General features: G+C 47.0%; 1 protein-coding gene across 3 annotated transcripts in view; it reads left to right on the top strand.

Annotated features, from left to right (window-relative positions):
• DRAM2 (DNA damage regulated autophagy modulator 2) overlaps positions 1-9994 on the top strand; it is a 320140-nt gene extending 310146 nt beyond the window's left edge. For all 3 annotated transcript variants that reach the window (XM_069238992.1, XM_069238990.1, XM_069238993.1), the window contains 2 exons: positions 4229-4321; positions 4960-9994. In XM_069238992.1, coding sequence (XP_069095093.1) covers positions 4229-4321; positions 4960-5070 — 204 coding nt within the window. In that variant the 3' untranslated portion in view covers positions 5071-9994. The remainder of the gene's footprint in view (positions 1-4228; positions 4322-4959) is intronic.
• Positions 9995-19875: the final 9881 nt, after the last annotated feature.

Below are 19875 nucleotides of genomic sequence, written 5' to 3'. Positions count from 1 at the left end.
GACCAACCCTAATTCCTGCACTCATCTGCCCGGCTAGCACGCTTTACTAATGTTCCATTTCTACTTGGAGGGGACTTTAATGGAGTGTTAGACCCCGTTCTAAACCGTTCAACCCCACCACTCTGAGGGGCAGCAGCTATTAGAGTGGCAACGGGTATGTCTATCTGGATCTCCCATTGGGAACTGGTAGATATCTGGCACCTTCAGAACCCTCTTGGTAGGGACACACCTCTACTGTGTGCACACCAGAATAGACAGAATCCTTTGTTCAGCTTCTCTTAGTGGTACGGTTACACACTCAGAATACTTAGGCTGGACTATATCCGATCATAGCCCGCTGTTGATCCATCTGACTCAGATGGAGACTCGCCAACCCATCCTGACTTGGTGCTTGCACCCTGCAGCGTTGGAGCACGACGTCTATCGCACAGCACTACTCTACAGGTTGACTGAATACTTGATGCTGAACCCAGGTTCAGCGTCCAGTAGAGGTGTCGAATGGGAGGCCCTAAAAGTGGTAGTGCGGAGTCATTGCCTGAGGCAGACTATGGGTATCAGACGAGACCTTGAGCGGGACATTTCGCGTTTGCAGGACAAATAACACCAACATGACAATGATCTTGCTGGCACCCCAGAAACACAGGTGACATTACTGGAGGTCAGGGAGAAATATCGGACAGTGATAGAACGTCTTAGGTGTCACGACTACAAGACATATATAGCCAAAGTGCATGAGGAAAAAGGAAAGGCGGGGAGGCTACTGGCATGGTTGGTTTGCCCAGAGGCTGGAGGGACACCGATTACTTGCCTGATGACCAGGGAGGGTGACACTATCTATGCACCTACCCAGGTCAGTGATGAGTTCACGGCTTATTATAAATTTTGCATGGTCCCTTCCGAGTGGACTCATCTGACAAGAGGGAGAGCTTCTTGTCCGCATTTCCTCAGAGTGTCCTCCCTGATGTGGATAGAGATGTGTTGGGCACACGAATAACAGTGGGAGTGATCAAGGCAGCCATTAGCTCTATAAATTGGGCTGTGACGTCCTGGCTCCAAGGCTAGTGGAGATGTACATCAAAGCATATGAGACCATGATGTTGCCGGCCATGACCAGGGAGGCCATAGTGATCCCCTTGCCCAAATCTAAGCATGTTGATAGGAGGGTTACTGATTTCAGGCCCTTGTCCATGCTTAACACTGATTTTAAAATCCTCAGTAAGGCAGTTGCAGTGAGATTGCTACCCCATATGAATAACCTCATACACGAGGACCAGAATGGGTTAATTCCAACCCATAACACCTCCAATAACCTCTGTAGACTGTACTCCCTGCTTTACGAATATTTTCATCCTCCTGATCTGGCAGCAATGATTGTGTCGCTAGATCTTGAAAAAGCCTTCGACACGGTGAGCTGGGACTTTCTTGAGGCTACTATGTCAAAGATGGATATGGACGATGCCTTGGGTAATTGGGTTAGGTTACTTTACACAAACCCTACTGCGTGCGTCAAGAAAGGACGGACCATCTACTGTAGCTATGATATACAAAGACGAAGCCGACTTTATCGCTGTTACTGTTTGCCATCGACATAGAACCACTGGCGACGAGACTCCGGGATAAGGCCAGAAAATGGTGATCATGCCGACGCAGACAATTTCACAAAATTTCCTTATATGCAGATGACCTCCTTATCTACCTTAAAAATGGTCCGGCAACGCTGCCCCGAGTGTTCCAATTGCTGGACGAGTTTGGTGCCTTTTCTGGCCTTTGATCAAATAAAAGAAATACTTGTGTCTTTCCGGTGATTTGTGGTATGGGTCATCTGCCTTCTTGCCCTGAGGAGGTGACTTGGGCTCCACTTACCTTCCGCTATCTGGGCATCCAGATCTATCATGAGTTGCAGGATCTTAGGGAGGGAAACTTGGGAAAAGCAATCCGAGCATTGCGGTCCAATGTCGTCTTCTGGCGCTCCCTTTGCTTACCTAATATGGCACGCGTATCTCTCATTAAAATGGTGGTGCTTCCTAGGCTGCTGGATTACTTTACCAACCTGCTCATCACCTTGCCGGCCTCTTGGTTTCGTCCATTGGAAGCGCTATTCAGGGAATTACTATGGGATGGCGGACAGCAGAGAGTGGCCCTAGCCACTCTACGCCTACCTCCTGAAGCTGGAGGGCTTGGAGTCCCGGACTTTGAGCTTTATTTTCTAGCAGCTCAGTTGCAACGGCCTGCGCAATGGCTTAGTGGGATGGGGCTTATGGAACTGACAGTGGATGGGGGGACCCTAGTAGTAGTGGACTAGTGGCCGGGCTGCTTGCGCCTAAACCACAGAACACTAGGCAGGGAATATTGCTAGCAACAGCCCTGGCCAACTGGCGGAGAGTTCTCAGAAGAAAAAACACAGAAGTACCCTATGCACCGGATATGCCATTAGTGGGGATCCCTCATGGAGACCCACCCTCCTGCTTTCCAAAAAGACAACTTGACTGCTGGAAGGTTGCAGACTTACTTACGCTAGGTGCGCTGTATAGCCAGGGAATGTTGATCCCGTTTGGGGATCTTGTGGACCAGACCTTATTGCCTTCGGGCAGTTCCTGACTTATGAGATGGTGGTGGGGGCTATTCAGGATCTCTGGAGAGATGTAGAGGGTGAACCACCTACTCACAAAGTCTTACTAACTATGCTGTCTATTGATGAGGGCTCACACTTGGTCTCCCGGCTCTAAAAGGCGCTACTGGCAATGGTACATAACCCGCAAGATGCTCTCCGGGCTAAGTGGGAGGTAGACTTAAACAGGCCCCTCACCGACACAGATTGGAGCAGAATTTTGGCATAAGCACCCTCGGTCTCTCGAAACACCAGACTAAAATATATCCAATATATAACTACACTCATAGGACTTACCTTACCCTGCATCGGTTGAGGCTCTTCTATGGGGGAAGTGAGATAGGTTGCCCACAGTGCCGCTTACCTGATGCGGGATTCGGTCATATGACATAGGAATGCCAACAGCTGCAAGAATTCTGGGAAGGGGTCATACAAAAAATTAACCATGTGCTGAATAGACGACTAGAGACCACAATAGAGACATGTCTCCTGGGGTTATTTGCTAAGCCATGCCCCAAAAAAATAGGTAACAGGTTTGCTGACCTGGCCCTGGTCGATGGCATGGAAGCATGATAAGGGACCTAGGTTACTAGCCTGGACACTTGATGTAGCGAGGGGGGAGAGGGCAGAGGAGAGAGCTCTGAGAAGGGAAGAAAGCAAGGATATGAGGCGCAGGCCGCTAGCCCAGCTGTGGACGGAGGTCATTGATAGCTGGGAAAACAATGCTGCGAGAGTAGAGTCAGACTCAGGAAGTGATGCAGGGAGTGCTATGACAATTTAATAGGAATGGTATGTGGGACGGGCGCCCCTGGGACAACTAAAGGACCTCAAAAAGATTGACACATGAACGAACGGCTGCCTCCCCTACACACACACTCATTTAGGGAACCATCCTCACGGACTGATTCAAAGATACTGCATAAATGACGTAACTCAATCTTGATGTCGTTAAACAGATTGTTTGCACATATACATAGACCATGGGCAAATTACCAGATTCCTATATTGTTGGTTTATTTTTTTGTTTTTTCATATCTCAACTAATGAAGTTGATTAGTAATCCTCAGATGGCATGTATATTTTACCTTTTGGAAAACTGAACACTGGTCACACACGGCATGCCTACTTATATCTTCACTCCCCCCCAACGATGGTTACTAAACAGCTTTGATGAACAATGGACTAATACCAATACCCCAATGGAGGAGTGATATTCTTTAACGATAAAGCAAACGCAACAATGAATACATGAGGCTCAACAAAGCTGTAAGCTTAGACTGTGTTTACTTGTACAACTGCTAAAATTTGCACTGCGTAAAAAAATATATCGTGTTATGCTGCTTAAGTTCAAATGCCAATAAAATAAAAGTGTTAAAAAATATATATATTAGAGAACGATCCCTTATTTGTTGCCATGTTTCATCTTTTAGGTATTTTTGTGAACATTACTGTATACATAAACATTCTGTTTAGTTCACAGTTGGCAACGAATAAATAATCAACCTGTGCTGCATATGAAGGTTCAGGGATGAATGTGTATACTGAGCCTTCTTTTAAACAAAAGAATTTTCAGTAAGGATGTCCCTAAAACATTAATAGAGTTTTTGCTCTTATTTCCAGGGTTATACACTCCACATCATCAGCACCATTTCAGAATGGTCTCTTGCATTCTCCTTTAACAGCTTTTTCTTGACCTACATCCAGGACTTTCAGGTAGGCACATTGTTACAACTCAGTAACTTCTGACGATTTAATTTATTCACCGGTAGTCTGTAGTTGGTGTAAAATTACATTTGCTTGTTGTGTAATAAATGCATATTCACTTCAATTTTAGGGAATAAATATGTGCACAACTGAGGCAGAAATATTATGCTTTATATATGGGTTACAGTGCGACCTACTACATATTATAATGGTATTACAAATCAGCAAGAAGCTTTGTTACTTTCTAGAGAAATAAGGTTTTAGCAAATAATTTAACTTTTTAAAATAATAGTTATGCCATCACACTTGCTGGAAGTCTCTTTTAAATTCCTGGTCTCTTCTGCCCCCGTATGAAATACATATTATCGTTGCAGATATGTGGAATAAACGTGGAATCTGTTCTGTGAAAAAAACGATACCAATATGTAGATTGAATTTTGTTGCAAGAACATATTTTCAGCACTTTTTCAAAAACAGCTATAGTTCACTGATAAATTCTATCAGGTTCGACAAAACAGAATCGAGGTTTAGCGTCCATTACACCTTATAATTTCACTGTGCAATAACATGTACAAGGCCTAAATATGATGTGGGGTTTTACACTCATGATTTTGTATTTCCATTGTACTCTTCTGTTTATTTTACAGAAAATCTCCTTACATGTTGACGTCAGTTTGAGTGGATCTGATCTGTATCATTCATCGGGAAACCTCTCTCCATATGACGAGTCAACACCACTAATGTCTGGACGTATATGAAGGAAATGGGCCACATTTTACTAAATAGAAGATATAGAATGTATCCACGTTTTAATACTCAGGAATTTTATTACTGCTTTTTGTAAAAAGAAAAAAAACCGTTGAAACATTTCAGATAATGGCATGACACCTATTGTCCAATTTTGATTATATGACTGCCACTAACATCAAATGGGAGATGCTTGTCCCGCTTAGAGCGAGGGTTGTCACTTGGGGTCATCAAGCATGTCAGTCTTAGGGCCTCTTTGCAAGTTTGGCGGAGGGGATTACTCCATCTCAAACGTGAAAAATATCCCGTCCGCCATATTACAAGTTCCTCACGTTGGTGATGGAGCAATAATACCCTCCGCCAAACCCGTAATGAGTCCCATAGTCTGCATATATTTACCACGGAGAAGTTTAAAGGCAGATTTCCTAACCCCTCACATTAGCGTCATTTTCATGAGTTAAAATAACCAGTTCTCAGTGATCATGGTTTCAGTGAAGAAGTACCTTGTCTTTTATATAACCACTGATGGAGCCTGTTAATCTCCTCAAAGAAAATGAAAGCTACAACACAGACTGCTGGAGCCAGCTTTGGTATTTTTAGAGGGTGTTTACATACAAATAACATATATTTAATTTATTTAATGCAAAGGTCCTACATTTCTAGGGTGGGAGCAGTCAGACTCTGTGCATTGCCTACTATTTTTTAGAAACCTTCGAATATAAAGATAATGGAGGAGGGTGACAATAACGTGAAATGAGCAAAAGAGAACTGTGGGTTTTTATATTTCTGCAATCCTTTTGTGTGATTGTCACTGCTAATGGGCAGCAGCAGCATGGGCACTCCATATTGCTGTGTCAATATATTTTCCGACCACCCATAGAGAGAGAAGACCGTAGATATTTAAGATCCCAGACTCATTGGTGTCTTAATCTTAGTGAGGCTAGTGGTGAAAGTGAGAATAGTTCTACATTGTGTTGGTTCATAAGTAGGTTTAGGATAAGCTGGCATACTCCATCTGGGAATCAGACTGAATCCTGCTAAATCATGCCACTTAGCGTTTGCCAACATCTTGGATTTCATGGCATAGTCTCTGTTTTGAATGACTGGCCCGTGTCCAGGCACATTGCTGTACAGTGCATGCATGTCCCAGTTTCTAAAAGATAGGGTCTGGTGATAATGCATTCTACAGTTGAAAATGGTCATATGCTCCCTACAACCACACCTTCTCACTTTTAACATGGATGGCTTCCTTGAAAGAAAGACTGTCATTTTTAGAGGGCACAACTGTTGCGTACCCTCACCTTTGAGCCTTTGGTGTTTTTAACAATTTTACATTGCCAGCTTGAGATGTCCTCAGTGTCTGGATTTGTTTATCTTCTATGTTTGAGGAGTATACAATAGTAGCTCTTATTCTGTGGCCAAAGTCGCTGCCACATTTTAGCCCCTATTTTATGTTGCCTAAATATGCATGTCCAAAATCTGGCACCCTATATATATATGCCACCGAAGGCTGGAAGGAACATAATAACGTAATACACACTGCAGGCATTCTGAAACTCTGCAGATATGGGCTGTACTCAGTCTGGTGTGCCCCAGGAGTGCTTAACTCCACACTCCTAAAGGAGCCTTTCCACTTCCAATCGGGCCCCAAAAAGTGCCAATCCCACCTCAACATAGTCGGGCTCTACTAACCTGCCCTAGAACCCAACGCTTCTTCAGATTACTTTGTCAGAACAACTCAGCATTTCCTGCCATCTACATTTCGAATGAACACGAAGCCCAGCACATTAATATCTAGCCCTGTGAAGTTGACCATCGCGAATTGTTAGTGCTGCATAGAGCAAATCCAGTAATATTTAACCACACCTATTGGCAATGCTTTCTGTCTGAAAGCTCTCCAACACAATATCAGTAGAAGTGTGTCAGAAGAAGAAATAGCTGCTAGAGAAGCTTTTCGAAAACAGTACCGTCTTTGCCTACCATAGCTTCAACGGATGCAGATTTGTTCACGTGGAAGATATATTAATTAGTTTTAAACATTTTACAAATCACATGGTGCGACAGTTGTAGAATCACACTTACTTAAAATCATTTAAATGGTGATGTATGTGTAAAACAATATTCTGAGAAAATCTTTTAAGTGAGTAGAAAGCCAATACCTAGTGGTGGTAGTTTGTTTGGGAAATTGAGGCATCCAAATTGCGAACAACCGTGCCTGGTGTTGACTGAAACAGAGTTCAGAATCCTGGCTCTAAAACGAGAATCAGATGAGAGGTTGGCTGGACAACTGCAGTCTTCAATACAGTTTAGGAAATTCCCAAGTGTCATGAAATGCAAAATGTATAATAAGCCATCAAATACCAATTATGTATGCTATTAAAAGCATATTCGATATAGTGTTTTGGCATAAATATTTCATTAGATAATGTGTCAGTAAAATATTAGGGGTTGGCGGTATACTCCTCTCCTCTGGCAGAGTTTTGCCCACTCTGCTTGGAGCTTGGAGTTCTAGAAAAAGTCTTCCAACCACACGTTTCTGAGTTTTTCTCACGCCAACGTTAACTTAGCGAGTGAGAAAATCGAGCACTAGGCCACCTCCTGGCAAGATGTCTCAACACAGGTGCTTGCAGCAGGTCGCTACCACTGGCGTTGAGAAGACTGGTGCTCGAGTACAAAATCTATTCAAGCTGCAGAAAGAAGTAGTGCCCTCTGATTGTACAGCGCGGGACAAGCTCCTGGTGCTAAAAATCAGCAGTGGCATACTGAATTCCACCACTAGCAGAACTCCAAGAAAGTTTTTAGGTAACTCAGCAGAATTCCGCAGAGTGAAACTATGTGACCCTACCGCTGTGGTTCTATGACTTTCATCTATTATGATGCATGGAATTTTTATCAGGTATCACACCATGAAATACCCATTTAATGTACTTCACAAGCTTATTTATCAGATACTAGAGGCCTCATCTAGAACAGGACTTTAATGAAAAAATCCATCCAAAACAAACACATATGCCTTCCACAGTTCAGATGGCATCCCCACCATTGTTATGTTACCTTAGATAGCAGATATCTTGCTGAGAGAGGCTCATCACTGACAAAGGCTCCTCTGACGTGACCAGTGTCTCCATCAGTATATGATGGCAACTTGTGATGGAATAACTACTTGATCTAGAGTGGCTCCTGCACTACCAAGTCTCCTGGAGTTTAATCAGCCAACCTCTAAACCAGCCGTATCTCATGATAGCATACGAATGTCGAATATTTAGTGGTGGGTCTGTCATTGAAGTTAAGTGTTTCGAAAACAAACGTATGATTCCATGTTCGGCAGTTATACGGTAGCTTCAACCACTCTTTCACTTCTTGGAAATAGTATTATACATTAGTCCTGCTCCTTCGTGAGAGGAAGGAATTTAGTTGTGGTGCACTCATTCTTAGAATTTTGAAACACCCTGTATGTGAACATTTCTCTTACATATATAATGAAACAGCTACAGAACACAGTCAACTAGCATCCAAACACATTGTGAACATGCCACCTGACCTGAAGATCTGTCCAGTGTCTGCCAGTCAATGCAAAGGCTCAGATCAAAGTTGTATCCATTTTGCATCATTTCCTACAAGTTTGAGTGACAAGCTACCAGATCAACTGTTTGATTAGTCCTCAATTGTGAAACTCTCTGCAACTTATCTTGAGATCTTGTGTCTATTCCCTTCATTACAATGAACTGCAAAAAACATTGCCCCCCCAAGTCTGAGCTACTCCCATGATGCTCCTGTATGGGACAGTTACTGCAAGCAACAAAAGGCCTTTCAATTTGTAATGTACGATATGTGTACCAAAGTCAAATCAAATAAATATATAACAAAATGTTCCATAGCATGCATTAAAGGCAATGTTCCACAAAATGTATGTTTGATGAAAGGCTTATTTGATGGGTAGTCATGACGTACTGTTTAATGAAGTGCTCACTGGGTATTAATCATGCAATACTTTACCTGTACTGAACCGTGAAATGATGTACTGTGTGATAATCCTCAGACACTAAATATGTGTTCATGTTGATTGGCTTGGTGGGGTAACGTCCACAGATGTTACTACTGCCCAGAATAAACTGCGCTGTATTTTCAGATACCTCACTGAAGGCTCCACCCCCTGATTCTTTATTACATGGTGCTCCACCTTATTACACACTACCTGCAGTTCCCACTAAGCACCAATGTCATTAGATAGTAGATTTATTGGCTATTGACAAATCAATGAAGACTTGTGCTACTAATACTATGCAATCTAGTTCTTTGACTACAACAGTAAGCATAAACTCAGTCATTCAAATTGGCTTGTTTAGTCTGTAAATGGTGCATCTCTTCTGTTATGATCTTACATTTTTCGATGGCAATTGGGTTTCTGCAAGAATAGTCAAATAAATCAGTATAGTGAATTTCTCTGCATAATGAGCAAACTCATCACAAACTATCTGATTTGAAGTAATCGTTCAGGAATCACTTATCACGTGAAAGCTACTATACTCAAAAGTGGCTCACACTTCATCCTATTTCATCTAACATAATGCTTGACGCGTGTAGCACTTACCAAAAATACATATGATTCCGTGTGATTCAGCTGAGAAAAGATAATATTTATATTTTGTATTCTCCGTAATCTTGTTACTGAAATACATTTTTGTAGGAAAATAGTTGTTAATTACCGTTCTTCGAACAGCATTCCTTGTTCGCAAAGGAGGGTATCTCCCTTGTATGTGTTTCCAGTAGTTACAGAGTTTAAGTTTGGCAAATTTAACTGTGAAAATCAGATCATGATTGTTAAAAATTGTATTTATCTTCACTGTACTGTGTGACTATCAATGCAGATACATGACAAATTGTGCCTTGAAGAAATATGCTGCTCTTTGATTAAAATTATTTTTAGAAACTAAACTTGTTTGGAGTAGTATTTGCACACATGTGTGGACTTGAGGTTTTCTTTTTTTGGCTTAGATTTTGTTGCCTGCATTGTATGCTGTTGGCCTGTTTTCTAATATATTGTACAAACATCTGGTTCCAAGTAAGCAGGAATGGAAGGCACCAAAAGTGAAGTTGCCAAACTAAAACGGTAAACTATAAAGTTGACAATGTCTTGATCTTGCAATGCAAGATGTGCAATGCAGCCACTCCCCGAGTTAAAGCACTTGACAATGACAGGCATCAGGGTCCATCATGGTGTGCTGCCTACAGACAAGGCCTACACATGCTTTAGACCATGCATGCCCTTACAATGATATTGTGAGTATTTTGCAGGTAAGTATAAACCCTTTATGTGCATATTTATTTATATATTCCCTTATATCCTTATCAAACCCAACCCCTAGACTCAGCCACCCCCTAAAATTACCCTTGCCTTGCCACCCAAATGCCCCTACCCACCCTAAACCCTAAAATTCATTTGCCACCCAAATTCCCTTACCCACCCTGAACCCTAAAAATACCCTTGCCACCCATATGCCTATCCACACCCCAAACCCTAAAAGTACCCTTGTCACTCAAATGCCCCTATCCACCCTAAACCCTAAAATTACCCTTTCTGCCCAAATAACCCCAAACCCTAAAAACGCCCTTACCCTAATACTTACTTACAATTTCACTGTAAAGCCATGCAGTGTAACGGTATATGCATGATGAAAATTTGTGCTGTAAAGGCATGTGCGTGGTAATGGATGTGTTGTAAAGGTGCATGATAATGACCACATTGGTATTGCTGCTTCCTGCTCAGTGTCATCAATGCCTTTGCCCATTTTCTTCCTTTTCATTTTAACCTCCAAAGTTGTTGCCCTCTTGTGTGTGATCTTTAGAGAGAGATGTTGATGGCACATTGCAACGTGCCCACTTCAGCTAAAGGTACTCCATGCTTGAAGTGTTAAGGGGCCATAAGTGGGATACATTTTGAATATTACATAGATGCTAGTGAATAAAGCTTTCAAAGCATGTAGTAATTGTAGGGGCCAGGAGGTAAGGAAAGAACAGAGAATACAGAGCAGACAAATATAACATGGAATAATGTTTTGCACAGTGTTAAAGAAGTTGAAATCCTTGTCGGAGATGTTATGAGGACCAAATGAAGTAATGAAATGCAGAAGTACAAATGGAAGTATGAGCATGAAGTAGTGGTTTAAGAGGTGTTGAAGTCAATGATTTTGTTTATTAAGACAGGATCATAATAGAAGGTGGCAAAAGTTGGACTATGTGTATTTGTTCATAAGGAAATGTAAATATTTGAGAAAAAGAGAGGGGTAAAAGAGATGTTGACCTTTGTGAGAAAAAATATTGTCATTCCATTTGGGAGGGGGCAGAGAATAGAGGGGCAACTGGGCTCCTGCCATCGCAGTTGAGGTAGTTTGCCACTGTTTTCTGAGCCTGACCTACCATGGCTCTGCTAACTGAGCCAGGTACAGCCCTTTCCCACTTGACTATCAGGGTATCAAGGGCAAGCAGTCCAAGGAAACTCGGAGAGGCAGTGTTGAGGTAGAGATTCAGAACTCAAACAATCACAAAACAGATGCAGTATTCCGATCTGTAGCCTAATGCTTGCCTTTTTAGAAAAATATAAGTGTTTTAGTCATGGAAGAACTTAATACCGTACACATAAAAAAAAAAATACTGTACAGGGATGTTCTACTTAGGTCTATTGAGTTCTCTACAGCATAAAAACATGAAGTAATCATGATGAAATCCCAGGTGCATGCTCATTTTGTTACAGCAGAGAAGCTTACTGGCATTCTGTGACCCGCAGGTCAGAAAATAGTAAATGGCTATTCAGATTTTGTGCGGGGATAGCAGCGTTTGATAAATCGTCCCACCACACTCCGTTACCCAAATGTTCACAGTCACTATCTTTCGGGCATATTCAAATACTTGCTGAAGCTGCACTTGTGATTTCCAAGAAAGGATGTGCCAGTGGACAGGTCATGAGGTGTGCTATGGCACTCATTAGGGCTTGCTGGGCGACCCTACATTTTCTCAGTATGGTCAGCTAACTTGCATGGCAGCAGCTTCACAAAGAGTCTCTTAGCAGTTTGCTCCAATAGTTGTAGTGGACGGATCTTACTTTTTTGATCTGGGGCTCTTGTGTAATTGAGGAAGTAAAACGAAGATAGAGACAGCAAAGGACGTCTGTGTCTTTATCCATGGTGGTATCCGAATTGGGCAGTCTTTACTTTGTGGTTGACACTGGCAAGAAAGACATTAACTCTTCTCAGTTGAACTTGATTTGGCCATCGGGTAGGGAGACCAGAGGACCCTGAACACTTTACAGGTCTTCTCTGTACTCTCCTGCGTTTCCGCTGCTCCCTCTGGGCCACACCTTAGAGCTGGCTTAGGATCTGGGCTCTCCTTCATGTGCAGGCAAACACCTGCAGGACAAGTCTCTCTCTTCTGCCATCTTAGCAGGCCAGGTGATCGCCCCTCACATGAGGAACACTGACTATTAATGACACCAGTCCTGGCACACAGCGGCTGTTCTCAGACTAAACTGGTAAAAATGGGGAAGCTTTCGGGCCACTTTCATACCGTATTTTCAGACTAGGCTGCGGCTGGACTGTCTGGTATTTGAAACAAGTTTGGTGTGATTCCTTTTCATAATTATTTTTTTCCGTAGCAGTGCAGATATGTTCTTTTTCACACTGACGTCTCCATACAGCAAGTTGTGATGATGCTGGCCCCAAACAGGATGCCCACAACCTGAGAAGAATATATTTGAAGCTCTGTCTGTTACTCATCAGCCTTCGAGGATGGAGAACTCATGTAGGCTGCTTCACAACCTTCATAATATACCGTGTCAGACCAAGGGCAACACAAAATGGTAACAACATACATACACTCACACAAGCAATATGGAATGCTTCTACCTTTTACCATACATGCACAATAATTCAACATGCCCACAGGGTCTGGTCATGGCACATAAGTGGAACTTTATTTGTGCAGGCCTGTAGGCAACTGCCAGCAACTCGTTCATATCCATGAACATGTAGAAAGGAGTGTTCAGCTACTGTTCACTAAAAGCAGTTTTTTTACCACCATTGCTCACAGACACACATAGGGGGTTATTCCAACTTTGGAGGAAGTGGTAATCCGTCCCAAAAGTGACGGTAAAGTGACGGATATACCACCAGCCGTATTACAAGTCCATTATATCCTATGGAACTCGTAATGCGGCTGGTGGTAAATTCGTCACATTTGGGACGGATTACCACCTCCTCCAAAGTTGGAATAACCCCCATAGTATCTTGAGCCCAGGGAAGGGTACATGTTTGGCAACACTCCATGATCTCAGAGCCAGACCCTGGGCCCCAATGTTAGTGTCAGGGCTAGACCTGCAACACAAAAAGATGATGGATGGCGCACTGAAACATTTCAAACACTCACCCCCAGTCACAGATCTGTGTTAAATCCATTGCGTTTTGCTCACCAAGCTACCCCAGTTTGCACCCAGCCATATGCAAATCAGTCTTGACTCTGGTTCCCATGGGAACAGTCCATCCCGAACTGTCGGGCCAGGTCCTCTCTGGATCAAGCATCCTGGGACCAGTTTTGGCGTATCACCCCTCATCACAGTCTAACTTGAATCCAGTGGCACAGTGAGCAAGGGACCCATGTCTGGGCATGCCCTGGCCCCTTAACAACACAAAAAGATGATGGATGGAGTGCTGAAGCTTTTCAAACACTCACCCCCAATCACATATAGAAAATTGTTTTTAAACTTACTCTTAAGGTTAACATCTCTGCTAAGTTTCCACCACATACCATTGTAAAAGAGAGGTCTTGCCAAAAAAAACAACCATAAACACTTCAAACAAAACTAGAATCTTCATTCTTGACTAAGGTTTTTCACTTTGACCACGTATTCCACATGAGGCCAAAAATTGACATGACCACCAGTTTGTAAAGGAGTTTAATTCAAGATCTTAATTTGCTTCTAATTGACATTGTACTATGCCTGTTTAGACTAAGAAAAACTGGCTTCAGAGAATCAGCTCACTAAACTGGATTCAAACCAGGGTGAAGAACTCAAGTTAAACAAGCTAGATTCAAATCAGAGTGCAGAACTCCTCTCTTCAACAATTTAAAAGAGGCAAAACCTGTGATGTTGTTTTGGGACAATGATATGACTACATTAGATTCCCAATATGTTGTTTTACATATATTCCTCACATGGATGCAAGTTGAACTCCTTTAACAATGACCTTCTTTAAACTTTCTACAAACCCATTCATAATGTGGAAATACAGAGCCATTCTCCTATGTTTTTCTCTGTGAACCTTCTAATAAGTGTTTCAGCTGTTGATCATACCAATCAAAATACAATTGGTAAATCCCTCTTTATTGAAACACTCTTGCAACAATTCAAACACTAAATCAGTGTCAGGGTGTTTAATCCACTTCAACTCAATAACTTTTGAAAAATAATCAGTTCAACAATACCTTACACCTTCTCCTAAATCCAAACTTCCTATGGTCCGAAGACCTCAATGGCAATATTCACCCAAGAACTGGCTGGAAATCCTGACTGCACTATGTAATTTGAATGATTTGTCTGCATTACCTCTGACCTGTTTCAGGTCCTGAGCTCGCCCCCCACGACCGCAGCACCAACCTGCTGCCTCCTGCCTCTGTCCCCCGACCACGCTGCTGTTTGCGTGTTCGAGGCCCTCCTCCACCCGCAGGCATCCTCCTGCGCCTCATCCCTGGGGTCTAGTGGGCTCTGACTAGCTTCACTTGACCCGTGTGCCGCTTTCCGCCGTCCCGTAAGTTGTTTTTCTCATTTTTCTGCGCCTCAACTCCGGCGCTTCTGCCCCCGTTGTGCCCCTCTGATTGCTGTTTCCCCGATCGTGTACTGTGCCATTACTGTATTTCATACTGTGTGTTTTCATATTGTGACTGCCTTTAATTTCGCTCGTTTTTTGTGCCTTTTGCCCCTTGTGCGCTCCCCCTGCTCTCCGATCCCTGCTGCTGCCTCCCTGCGGCCCCGCCCCCCTCGCGCCCCCATTCGCCGCTCCCTCCCGCCTCCCGCCTCCCAGCTGCTCCTCCCTCCCCCCCTCCCTTCTTAATGGCTGGCGCTGCGCGTCGCAAGTGAGCGACCTCTGACCTGTTTCAGGTCCTGAGCTCGCCCCCCACGACCGCAGCACCAACCTGCTGCCTCCTGCCTCTGTCCCCCGACCACGCTGCTGTTTGCGTGTTCGAGGCCCTCCTCCACCCGCCGGCATCCTCCTGCGCCTCATCCCTGGGGTCTAGTGGGCTCTGACTAGCTTCACTTGACCCGTGTGCCGCTTTCCGCCGTCCCGTAAGTTGTTTTTCTCATTTTTCTGCGCCTCGCCTCCGGCGCTTCTGCCCCCGTTGTGCCCCTCTGATTGCTGTTTCCCCGATCGTGTACTGTGCCATTACTGTATTTCATACTGTGTGTTTTCATATTGTGACTGCCTTTAATTTCGCTCGTTTTTTGTGCCTTTTGCCCCTTGTGCGCTCCCCCTGCTCTCCGATCCCTGCCGCTGCCTCCCTGCGGCCCCACCCCCCTTGCGCCCCCATTCGCCGCTCCCTCCCGCCTCCCGCCTCCCAGCTGCTCCTCCCTCCCTTCTTAATGGCTGGTGCTGCGCGTCGCGAGTGAGCGACCTCTGACCTGTTTCAGGTCCTGAGCTCGCCCCCCACGACTGCAGCACCAACCTCCTGCCTCTGTCCCCCGACCACGCTGCTGTTTGCGTGTTCGAGGCCCTCCTCCACCCGCAGGCATCCTCCTGCGCCTCATCCCTGGGGTCTAGTGGGCTCTGACTAGCTTCACTTGACCCGTGTGCCGCTTTCCGCCGTCCCGTAAGTTGTTTTTCTCATTTTTCTGCGCCTCGCCTCCGGCGCTTCTGCCCCCGTTGTGCCCCTCTGATTGCTGTTTCCCCGATCGTGTACTGTGCCATTACTGTATTTCATACTGTGTGTTTTCATATTGTGACTGCCTTTAATTTAGCTCGTTTTTTGTGCCTTTTGCCCCTTGTGCGCTCCCCCTGCTCTCTGATCCCTGCCGCTGCCTCCCTGCGGCCCCGCCCCCCTCGCGCCCCCATTCGCCGCTCCCTCCCGCCTCCCGCCTCCCAGCTGCTCCTCCCTCCCCGCTCCCTTCTTAATGGCTGGCGCTGCGCGTCGCGAGTGAGCGACCTCTGACCTGTTTCAGGTCCTGAGCTCGCCCCCCATGACCGCAGCACCAACCTGCTGCCTCCTGCCTCTGTCCCCCGACCACGCTGCTGTTTGCGTGTTCGAGGCCCTCCTCCACCCGCAGGCATCCTCCTGCGCCTCATCCCTGGGGTCTAGTGGGCTCTGACTAGCTTCACTTGACCCGTGTGCCGCTTTCCGCCGTCCCGTAAGTTGTTTTTCTCATTTTTCTGCGCCTCGCCTCCGGCGCTTCTGCCCCCGTTGTGCCCCTCTGATTGCTGTTTCCCCGATCGTGTACTGTGCCATTACTGTATTTCATACTGTGTGTTTTCATATTGTGACTGCCTTTAATTTCACTCGTTTTTTGTGCCTTTTGCCCCTTGTGCGCTCCCCCTGCTCTCCGATCCCTGCCGCTGCCTCCCTGCGGCCTCGCGCCCCCATTCGCCGCTCCCTCCCGCCTCCCAGCTGCTCCTCCCTCCCCCCCTCCCCCCTCCCTTCTTAATGGCTGGCGCTGCGCGTCGCGAGTGAGCGACCTCTGACCTGTTTCAGGTCCTGAGCTCGCCCCCCACGACCGCAGCACCAACCTGCTGCCTCCTGCCTCTGTCCCCCGACCATGCTGCTGTTTGCGTGTTCGAGGCCCTCCTCCACCCGCAGGCATCCTCCTGCGCCCCATCCCTGGGGTCTAGTGGGCTCTGACTAGCTTCACTTGACCCGTGTGCCGCTTTCCGCCGTCCCGTAAGTTGTTTTTCTCATTTTTCTGCGCCTCGCCTCCGGCGCTTCTGCCCCCGTTGTGCCCCTCTGATTGCTGTTTCCCCGATCGTGTACTGTGCCATTACTGTATTTCATACTGTGTGTTTTCATATTGTGACTGCCTTTAATTTCGCTCGTTTTTTGTGCCTTTTGCCCCTTGTGCGCTCCCCCTGCTCTCCGATCCCTGCCGCTGCCTCCCTGCGGCCCCGCCCCCCTCGCGCCCCCATTCGCCACTCCCTCCCGCCTCCCGCCTCCCAGCTGCTCCTCCCTCCCCCCTCCCTTCTTGATGGCTGGCGCTGCACGTCCGCGCGCAGCGGGCGCGCCGCTGGCGCGCCGGAGGCGCACCAGAGGCAAGCCCGTCTGCGCCCGTCCGCGCCTGGACCGTGCCCAGCGCCACCCCCCCTGGTCCCCGCACCCCCCGCAGCCCCTGCGTCTGCTACTCAACCAACGAACTCCGCGCACTCAACCCCGGCCCCTCCGCAGAGTGCTTCCTTGTAACCCCGAAGCACACAAAAGGACCCTTCTCCTGCCGCACCTGCAACTTCTCCTGCGACAGAACGGCGAAGCCAACAATAAGAACTTCCAACACCAACCACCTGAACTGCATCCTCATCAACACACGCTCCGCACGAAAACACGCCATCGAACTCTGGGACTTACTCGACACCACCGCCCCTGACGTGGCCTTCCTGACCGAAACCTGGTGGAACGACTCCTCGGCCCCGGACATCGCAATCGCCATACCAGAGGGATACAAAATCACCAGAAGAGATCGAACCAACGGAATCGGCGGCGGAATAGCCATCGCCCACAAATCTACCCTCAAAATCCACACCTACACGGACGACACCCTCAAGACAGCCGAACACCTCCACTTCCAGATCCACACGGACCCCAACACGACCCTCAGAGGAACTCTCATATACCGCCCTCCAGGACCAAGAGCCCCCTTCAGCGACACCATCGCCGACCTCGCGAGCACCCACGCCCTCGCTTCCCCAGACTACATCCTCCTGGGAGATCTAAACTACCATCTGGAAAATAACAACGACGTCAACACCGCATCACTGACCTCCAACCTCCTCAACCTCGGACTCCGTCAACTGGTCAACACTCCCACCCACATCGCCGGACACACTCTTGACCCCCTCTTCACCTCAAGCAACCACATCTCTTTCAGCCACACCTCCGAACTCCACTGGACCGACCATCACTGCGTCCACTTTTCCTATACGAAAATCACCGAACACCACCGCATCCCCCTACCTCCTCACCGCCGCTGGGGAAAAATCACCCAAGACCAACTAACCAGCACCCTCGTCAAAAACCCACCACCCGACTCAACCGACCCGAGTACTGCCGCCATCAACCTCCATCAGTGGATCCTCGACTGCACCAACACCTTAGCCCCACTCAAGAAACCCACCGCCAACCAAGGAAAGAAAAAACCAGCCTGGTTCACAGACGAACTGACCGCCTCTAAAAGTCGCTGCCAGAAGCTCAAGAAGAAGTGGATCTCAGAGCGCACACCCGACAACCTCGCCTCCCTCAAAGACGCCAACCGTGAACACCACCAACGGATCCGAGTCGCCAAACGCGCCCACTTCACTGAACGCATCAACAACAACGCCCACGACTGCAAAGAACTCTTCGGCATCGTAAAGGAACTCTCAAACCCCAACGCCAACTCCAACGACATCCCGCCCTCCCAGAAACTCTGCGACGACCTCTCCACCTTCTTTCACCAGAAAATCACAACCATCCACGACAGCTTCAACACCACTCCGCCGCCAGACCCCACCCCTGACATCTCCACAGACGCCTGCCGCCTCACCGCCTGGACCCACGTGGACGACACCGAAACAATGACAACCATGAACACCATCCACTCAGGCTCCCCCACGGACCCATGCCCACATCACGTGTTCAACAAAGCCAACGCCATCATCACCCCCAAACTCCGCAAGATCATCAACCTCTCCTTCGACTCCGCCACCTTCCCAGACTGCTGGAAACACGCAGAAATCCAACCCCTTCTCAAGAAACCCAAGGCTGACCCCAACGACCTCAAAAACTTCCGACCGATCTCTCTCCTCCCTTTTCCAGCAAAAGTCATCGAGAAGATCGTCAACACCCAGCTCGCCCTCTTCCTCGAAGACAACTCCATCCTAGACCCCTCTCAATCCGGTTTCAGACGAAACCACAGCACCGAGACTGCACTCCTCGCCGCCACAAATGACATCAGAACTCAAATGGACAACGGCGAAACCTCGGCCCTCATCCTCCTCGACCTATCTGCCGCTTTTGACACAGTCTGCCACCGCACCCTACTGACCCGCCTCCATGAAGCCGGCATCCAAGATAAAGCCCTCAACTGGATCTCATCCTTCCTCTCCGACAGAACCCAGAGAGTACGACTCTCCCCTTTCCGCTCCAAAGCCACTAACCTCATCTGCGGCGTCCCCCAAGGCTCCTCCCTCAGCCCTACGTTGTTCAACGTCTACATGGCCCCCCTCGCTAAACTGGCCCGCCAACATCATCTCAGCATCATCTCCTACGCCGACGACACCCAGCTCGTCCTCTCCCTGACCAAAGACCCACTCACCGCCAAAACCAACCTCCACGAGGGACTAAAACCCATCGCCGAGTGGATGAACGACAGCCGCCTGAAGCTCAACTCCGACAAGACGGAAGTCCTCATCCTCGGGCGCACCCCTTCGGCCTGGAACGACTCCTGGTGGCCCACCGACTTCGGTCCCCCACCCACCCCAGCCAGCCATGCAAGAAACCTCGGCTTCATCCTGGACTCCGCCCTCACCATGTCCAAACAGGTCAGCGCCGTCTCCTCTTCCTGCTTCAACACCCTTCGAATGCTCCGCAGAATT

The sequence above is a fragment of the Pleurodeles waltl genome, chromosome 6 (genome assembly GCF_031143425.1).
Source record: "Pleurodeles waltl isolate 20211129_DDA chromosome 6, aPleWal1.hap1.20221129, whole genome shotgun sequence".
Lineage (NCBI taxonomy): Eukaryota > Metazoa > Chordata > Amphibia > Caudata > Salamandridae > Pleurodeles > Pleurodeles waltl.
This window is presented reverse-complemented; position numbering and strand designations above follow the sequence as displayed.